At 55.7% G+C, this 8,494-nt stretch overlaps 1 protein-coding gene across 1 annotated transcript in view; it reads left to right on the top strand.

The window, feature by feature from the left end:
* The first annotated feature begins 5,207 nt into the window (after positions 1 to 5,207).
* The window catches only part of RAB43 (RAB43, member RAS oncogene family), a 30,324-nt gene continuing 27,037 nt past the window's right edge, over positions 5,208 to 8,494 (top strand). The window contains exon 1 of the mRNA XM_030307522.1: positions 5,208 to 5,524. Within this exon, the coding sequence (XP_030163382.1) occupies positions 5,321 to 5,524 (204 nt within the window). The 5' untranslated portion in view covers positions 5,208 to 5,320. The remainder of the gene's footprint in view (positions 5,525 to 8,494) is intronic.

The following is an 8,494-nucleotide window of genomic DNA, read 5'->3' as shown; positions in this document are numbered from 1 at the left end:
GGGGACAGAGTCCCGAAGCACACAGCCCACATGGGGGAGGGCTGGGACGGTCCGGGCTCCGTCCAGGGCCGAGGTGGGCGGGCAGAGCCGTCCTCGTCACACCCCCGGCCTGGCCCTAGTGAAGGCACACCACGGATGTCCAGGAGGTGCCAGTGGGAGCCCAGCCTGCCATCCGGGCTGGATCTTTTCTTTCCGGGGCGGGGAACTGACGGCAGCGACGGGGGACAGCCGTCTCTGAGACTGTGTGTGTGGGAGGGGTTCCCCACGCTCCGGAGGGCTCCTAGGAGTAGCTGGGAGTGAGTGTCAGGACCAAGCAAGGGGGCGACCCGGTCGGTCAGTGCGTGGCCTGCTTTAGGAAGGTGTGTGGAGCGGGGTGTGGAGACAGGAGGTAGGAGCCAGGCCAGGCAGAGGCTGGGCAGAGACTGGCTGCGGTGGGGAGTGGCCGTGTGGGGAAAGGGACAGAGGACGAGGAGAGGGGATGTGACTTGGGTGAGGGCACCCTGCGTCCTGGCTTCCCCAAAGGAGGGGTGGCGCGGTCCCTCAGCTGAGCCCCTGGCTGAATGTGTGGTCAGGGTTGGGGTTTTGGGGCCCCCAGGGGGGGGTGGCGGGGACCAGACTCCGCTCTGGGACCTAGGACCCAGCCCCAGCCTGGTCCGGGACAGGGGCTCAGGAGCCAACTTACTGGGGACTTTGAGTGAGTCCCTCTAGGCCCCTGGCCTCACTCTCCCTGTTTTCAAGCCCAAGACGTTGTCCCAGGGTCTGGCAGTCCCATGGTGCGGGCAGAGGGAAGAGAGGGCCCTCAGCACAGCCTCTGGGGGCCACATGGTAGCCCGGCTCAGACCACCCAGTTAGGGGTTTTTCTTCCAAGGGCCACATGCAGGCTTGGGGCCGCCCTGCATTCAAGGACACCAGGAAATTCAAACAACAGGTATCTCTCACTGGAAAAGGTCACAGAAGAGACTGCAGTGTGGCCCCTCTGGAACGCCCAGGGCCCCAGGGCCACCTCCGTCATTGAGTCTGTGGACTTCACAGGTTTCGAACCTCTGGGACAGAGTCAGAAACAGGCATTGCTGCTCCTGTCCTTCAGTTTCCAAAGTCCCTCCCAGCTGGGATGTCCTGGTGGCTTCCCAGGATGCAGGCAGGACAGGAATTCATGTCCCATGTCTGAGGAAACTGAGGCTGGGTAGAGAAGCACGTAGCACAGGTGTTACTGGCTGAGACGGACCCAACCCCAGATTTCTTCCTATCCTGAAGGCCCTGGCTACTTGTCTGCCAGGGGGCCCAAGGGGGAAGATCTGTGCATGTCTCCCACTCTAGGCCTGTAACAGCAGAGGAACTGGCTTGGCATGTGTGACCATTGGTGGGGATGTGATTCCCTTGGCCCAGTTCATTGCTCAGAGGCAAAGGAACCAGTCTCAGGAACCTTGATTTTGTTGACCAAATCTGTTTCATGGTTTGGCTTTGGCTCTGCCCAACATTTCCAGAGAGGCGATTTTGCATGGATACATTTCCTTCCCCTTTGCTTATTCCTGGTTTTCCTGAGCAAAATGTCAATATTCCTCTTGTTTTGCTTTAAGATTTGACACACCAGCCCCACCCAGGCCTCAGACCGCCCTCCTTTTCCTGCATCACCCCCCCACCTCCCTGCACTCTGCCCCCTGACCCTTGTGCTCCTGCTCTTGAGCAATTTATAAACAAGGAGGAGATTAAAATGTTTCTCCTCTGGTCCTGGATACCTTGGGCTGCTATGAGAGGGCCAGGCCTGTCACAGAGAAGCAAAGGTGCTGGTTTTGATGCTGCACAGACTGCCCCGTTCCCACCCCTACCCCATCCTCTACTACTGTCCTCCTCCCAAAGCCCCAAGAGAGGATGGAGTAGGGGTGTGTCATCCTCTGCTCACAGGAACTGCGAAGTGGTGACAGCAGGAACCCATCTGGGTACATCAGACCTTCCCTCACTTCCCTCACTGGGCAGGCACCACTTAACTAATGAGCAGAGACAGGCCCCCTGGGAGATTTGTGGCAGCAGCCTGCCCCTTCAGCCATTTTCACATCACGTCCGTCTCCTTCATTTCTCCCCACCTCCCCCTGAAAATAAAAATGTGGTGGGAAGGTCTCCTGCAGGACTGAGCAGGGCAGAGTTCCTGTACAGGGTATTTTTTGCAAGCTTCAGAGCCTGGGTTTCCGCCTAAGCATGGTGAGGAGTGGTGAGCTCAAGGCTGATCCCACCAGTCCTTCCGGCAGGACCCTGGAGGATTCTGTGAAAACTGGAAGGTTGGAGGGTCTGGGAAACAGGGGAGGGGCTTCCTGGCAGGGGAACAGATGATTATGGAGGGGTGGACCTTGAAGGTGTGGGTGTTCCAGAGGGTCTCGGCTCATCACTGACGTTTGAGCAGGGGGAGTGACCTCATAAGAGCCCTTCCAGCAAGCCCATTTGGTGGTGGGGGACTGTGGGGACTAGAAGCTGGCAGGGGAGAAAGCCAGGGCAGTGCTGGGTGGGGCACTGAGCCGGGTGTGGGGGTAGCAGAGGGGGTGGGAGCGCAGCATGGAGTTGGTAGAGGTTGGCATAGGGGTGCTGAGAGCCAATTGCTCCCTTATTTGTAGGCAAAGCCTCAAGCGTGAAATGGGTACCATCAACGGAAGCAAGGGAGGCCTGGGGGTCATTTGACCAGTGTTTATAACATTTTGGGGTTTGGGGAGGGGGGAAAGAGTGGGATGGCTGCCATTTTTTTGGCCACCAGGTGGGTTGAGGGCTGCCCCTGCGAGGGAGCCTTCCCAGTCCTCAGCCAGCACCAGCCCAGTCCTTGCTGCTCCGTTATATTCTAATAATGTGCACCAAGCACTCTTTACTAACGCAGGGTATCACGGTTGGTGTCTGGTCTTCTTTGTGGTGTTTTCTCGCCTTCGTGTATGTTGGGGACACATTTTTAGCACTAGCCTGGGCACTGACAAGTAAAACTCAAGATGGTATTGTTAGAGGCTGTATATTTTACCAAAGGTGACAGTGGAAAGAAAGATAAAGATGAAAAAGGAATGGAGGGAGGAACTAAGGAAGAGGGAAGATGGCATTTGTCTCTCTAACCACTGGGAGGAGTTCTGATCCACGCTGTGCGGGGGGTTACAGTGCATGCTTCAGCATGTCAGCTAGGCTGGTGCCCCCCATGTGGCAACGGCATAGTTAAAACTCAGCATTCCCCCTGCCCCCCCACCCCAGCTGTAAGAATGTTAAATTCTTGACCTATTTTTTAAAATTTGGGATGTGCATCATTTCACATTTGGGGCATTAAGTGAGACATCATAAAACATTTCTAAATTTGAATTGCTCTGTTTCAAATGTGCATAATTCAACTTAAGATAAAATGGCACCGGGCTACTTAGAAACTTCCCACCAAAAAAGAGGAAATGCGGATATTTTTTAAACAGTTTTATTGAGGTGTAACTTAACACACCATCTTCCCCACCCATGGTTAAGTGTAGTTTAAGGACTTTAATACATTTCCTGAGTCATGCAGCCCTCATCACAACAGTCTAGTTTTAGAACCTTTCCATCACCCCACCAAAGCAAGTGGTGGCTGGGCCTTCTGGCAAAATCCATAGCAAGACCAACATGCCCCCACCCCACCCCAAACCAATTCCAGGCAAGGCAAATTAAAAGGCCAGTTCAGTTCATCGGCCACTCGTCCACCCCACCCTGCAACTGTTGACATTCTTCCTTCCTCTCCCCGTGCTTCCAGCAGCTAAGCCTTGGCTCAATCCAGCTCCTGGGCTCACCTTTCCCTTCCCTGTCTCCACCAGTGGCTGTGAGTAGCCACTCTGGGCTGGAGCAGATGTTATTTTCTAGAGTTCTAAGCTTTGACATGCCCCAGTTTCCCAGAGCCAACCCCAGCATGTGGAAGCCCTCCATCCCATATCCTTCTGTCTCCTTCCACCTCAGGATGGAGGCTATTTCCTGCCACTCCAGTCTGATGTAATAAAGCTGGGCTCCCAGAATTGCTTTTCCATGGCACTTTGGGGGTTCCTGTCTGGCACTGTTGGGTATTTACCATGGGAGTAGAGTTCACACTGTTCCAGAACAAATTGCTCCTCCACCATCTCCATGGGTCTGCCTTTGCCTCCTCATCCAGTCTCTTCCCCACTTGGACAGTAAAGCTGGTCAGGGATCCTCAAGGTACTGGCCCTGGTGGACTTGCCCTCTGTGGTCTCCTTAAGCCATGGAAAAGCCCTCTTTCCTTTTCTACTGGGGAGGGTATGGATTTTTGTCTGCTTTGTGCACTGATAGGAACAAAGGCCCTAGAACAGTACCTGAACCATGGTAGGCATTAACCAAATTTATTGAACTAAGTAGAATTGGAGGGCAAGAGTGTTCTCAGTTCCCTCCCATCTTGGTGGTCGGGAAGCCCTTTGGGGGGATAGGTCCCATTTGATCTATTTTAAGCTTCTTATAGACATTTGGGTTCCATTTCTCCAAGGACCCCTGGTTTATGGACCATCTTGACAGGAGCTGATCTGCCCTTCCATAGAGCTCCCCACAAACCTCCCATGTTCCTCTGCTCAGGCCAAGTGTTTGGTTCTTTTTGGCTGGGTCAGGCCCAAAGATCCTACCGTTGCCTGGAGCCTGTTCCTGACTGCTTATGCGAGCGGGCTGACCAGCGGGACGGCGGGGGGCGTGACGAGTGCTGGGGGCGGTGCTGCGGGCGGAGTTAGGTTGTGGGAAGGCTTAGGGGCGGTGCTGAGGGGATTCGTCCACCCGCCTAGGGCCGCGGCGAGCGCGCAGTCGGGTTGGGGGCGGGGCCGACAGCGATGCTGGGGACGGAGTCTGGCTGGGGGCGCGGCCAAGAACGGCGCTGCGGGCGGAGTCTGGCCGGGGCGGGGCTGAGAGCGGAGTCTAATCGGGGGTGTGGCTGAGGGCGGAGTCTGTCCTGTAAAGTGCTGAGGTTGGAGTGGGGAGAGGGGGGCCCGATGTGCTGAGGCTAGAGTCGGGCCGGGGCCGTGCGGAGGGTGGAGCCTGGCCGCGGCAGGGCTGAGGCCGGACCTGAGGGCCGGACTGGCCGGGAGCTAGCAGAGGGCCGGCCGCGAGCTTTGCGGAGGAGGGACCGGGCGAGTCCCGGGCGGAGCCTAGGCCGGTGGGCTCCGGCCCGGCCGGGGGCGGGGCGGAAGGGCGGAGGGGCGGGGCCGGGGCGGGCCCGGGTTGGGGCCGGCAGTCGGCGGCGCCCCTTCTTCAGGTGTTGCGGTGGTTCCACGTCGCCTGGCGGTCCGTAGCTTCCGTGAGCCCGGGCTGCCCCCAGCGTCCGGAGCGCCGGCCCTTCGGCTCCCGCGCGGCCATGGCGGGGCCGGGCCCGGGCCAGGGGGACCCGGACGAGCAGTACGATTTCCTGTTCAAGCTGGTGCTGGTGGGCGACGCGAGCGTGGGCAAGACGTGCGTGGTGCAGCGCTTCAAGACGGGCGCCTTCTCCGAGCGTCAGGGCAGCACCATCGGCGTCGACTTCACCATGAAGACGCTGGAGGTCCAGGGCAAGCGGGTCAAGGTGGGAGGCCCGGCCTGGGGTCGCCGCGCGGGGGGTGGTTTGGCCTTCTCTGACTGCGGCGCGGCCGGGGCAACGACGGGCACTGGGGGTCGACCAGGGACCCCGGAAGGCGCGCTCCCCCAGCGGGGGCAGGGGCTGGTTCAACCCCAGACCGCAGCGAGCGCCCCGGATTGTTCTGAGGTTCTGACAAACCCCTTTCATTTCCCCTTACCCTTCCTCCTGTAGTAGCAGGCCTGGGCCTTAGGGTCTAGGTCAGGTTCAGTCCTCAAAGCGCCGGCCTTGGGGTGTGTGTGTGCGGGTGTGGGTGTGTGTGTTTGGGGATAGTGTGGGGGAGGAGTCCCTGCCCTCCCGAGCTCACACCCTGGGGGCACTTTGCTCCAAAATAACTTCGCCGGTGGAAGGCAGCAGAGCGCCTCGGAGTGCGGGGTATAGAAGGGCCCATGGTTGGCCTGACCCTTCCCCACCGCGATCGAAGGCCCTAGCTCGGCCCCGGGCTGGGAGAACCCGGCCAGAAAACTACCCCTTCCCCCCTCCCTCCACGACTAGAAAGGATCAGGAAGTAGTTGCTTCTAGGACCGGAGGGCCAAAACTTTTTGTTAGAATTTCCGGCCTGGCCACGCCTCCCTGCAGTCTCTTTGTGGACCTGGTGGTGGAACTTTACTCGACTAGGGCCAGCACTGGGTCCCCTCCCCCATCTGGAGTTTGATAGAAACTGAAAAGTTCACAGATACCGGAAGGTGGGGGAGAGGACCAAACTTTGGCAATGGCTCTGAATAGAAACAGCAGGATGTAGTTGCCACAATGTCCTGGCGGTGGTTTGATAAATAATATTTGTGATTAATGAATCAGAGTTTTCTTAACCTGGGTGCCAGCTCTCCCTAATAGAGTTAGGAGATCGTGGCCAGGACAGAGCATTGTTTTTGCCCAGTAACTTTACTTAACTGAGCTGTGCAGAAATCTTTTCCATTCTTTCATGGTTTTGAATTCACATGATCTCCAGGACGGCTCTTAAGAGCACCGGGCAGGGGCGTCACAGGGCAAGTGTTTTCTCCTGTTATCTCTGTGTTTTCTAGAAGATGAGCCAGAGTACTGAAGTCCCTTGAGGCCTGATGCTCTGGTGCTTTGCGTCCCTGGGCCGCTGGAGCCCTGCTCATGTTTGCCTTTTGCCAGGGTACTTCGCTCTTTGTTTCTGCAGAATTGGGATAATTTGTGGGTGTTGCCTACCTCCTGTCTCTCCGTGGAGAAAAAGTAAGCCAACAAACTTTACATGACCGCAGTGCCCCTAGAATGGATGTGCCAGAGGAAGCAGAAACTCCCTACCTGAAGCGTTTGTTGTTTGTTTGTTGTTGTTTTTAAACAGTCTTTTCGGTTTCTGTGTGTTTTGGTTTCTTTTGGAGAGCAGAAAAAAGGAGCAGCGTGTGGCAGGCAGCTTTGAGTCATTATTTGGGACCACCCCTTTGGAGCAGATGGTGAGGGAAAGGGCTGTAGGATGGGTGGGGTGTGTCTCTGGATGAGTCTGTGCCCTGTGATGATGCCAGCAGCCACAGGGAAAGCGGAGTGCCTAAAATATAGGCATAAATAGCCGTGGTGTTCCTGTGAGCTGTCGGCCTTCTCCTGCACCCAAGTGTTTGTGGTGACTGGGTGCTGACGGTGGTCAAGGAGGGGGCAGGGTGTTCCTGTTTACCTGGTGTGATAACAGCCTGTGCCCCGGTGGAGCCCAGGGTGTACTGTGTACCCGGGCACAGGTTATGCAATGCAGCGCAGGCAGTTTGTGATTTCTTTTCCTTATGGTCACCTCCGCATTCAGAACAGTATGGGGATGGTAAAACCCCTCGGTAGTTACGATGGCTGCCCTTCTTGAGAGTCTGTTGTGTGCCAGCTGTTTTACGGCTGTGTGTGTGTGTGTGTGTGTGTGTGTGTGTGTGTGTTTAATGGTTATGTATTTTGAGAGGGGGAGGGGGCAGCGAGAGAGGGAGAGAGAATCTCAAGCAGGCTTTGCACTGTTAGCGCAGAGCCTGACGTGGGGTTCCATCTCACGACTGTGAGATCCTGACCTGAGCCAAAATCAAGAGTCAGATGCTTGACTGCCTGAGCCACCCAGGCACCCCTACAGATGTGTCCTTATTAACCCTGTCTGGCATAGGACAGGCTTGCCCCAGGGCACACAGCAGGTAATGGTAGCAGTGGGAATTTTCTTCCACTGTTTCGGTCTCCACAGCACTGAGGTCTTTCCCCTTACACCAGACTGCTTCTTAGAATCTGATTGTTGGGAGTGGGAAAGTCTTTGGCAATTATTTCTCTCTTCATTTTGTAGTCAGAGAAACGTGGGGCCCAGGATGCTAAAGAGGCTTTGAATTAAAACCGAGCAAAAAAACCCACAAAAAACACAAAAAACTGTGAGCAGCAGTGGGTGGGGGACTTTTGGGGTTCCACTGACAGAAGGAGCAAGTCACTTTTGCTTTCTGAGTCTGTTTCCTCATCCATAAAACACCTCAGAGGTGTCTTTTTTTTTCCCCCCTCAAAAAACCCACCAGGTTTATTAAAGTTTAATTTATGCTCCTTAAACATTTCCCATTTTAGGTGTGCTGTTCTGTGAATTTGACAAACGTATACAGTCCCATAATCACCCCCACAATCACAATATAGAATACTTCCAGCGACCCAGAAAGTTCCCTTGTGTCCCTTTGTGTCAGTGTCCTCCCTTCACCCCAGCCCCTGGCAATCACCGATCTGTTTTCTGTCCCTATAGTTTCAGCAATGTGATTTTAACTGGAACCTTTGGTGAGCCAGATTTTATTGTTATTGTTCCTGCAGAAAGTGTGTCCGTATCAGGGGTTTAGTTTAAAACCTTTCCAGGGGCTGTTGGGGTTCCAACAAGCATCCAACATGATCTCCCAAACCTCCTCTCCATGTGCCACAGGCTTTTGTTAGAGCTCCAACAACCCAGAGATAGATCACCCGGTGTTTAAC

Source organism: Lynx canadensis, chromosome A2, assembly GCF_007474595.2.
Source record: "Lynx canadensis isolate LIC74 chromosome A2, mLynCan4.pri.v2, whole genome shotgun sequence".
NCBI classification, from domain to species: Eukaryota; Metazoa; Chordata; class Mammalia; order Carnivora; family Felidae; genus Lynx; species Lynx canadensis.
This window is presented reverse-complemented; position numbering and strand designations above follow the sequence as displayed.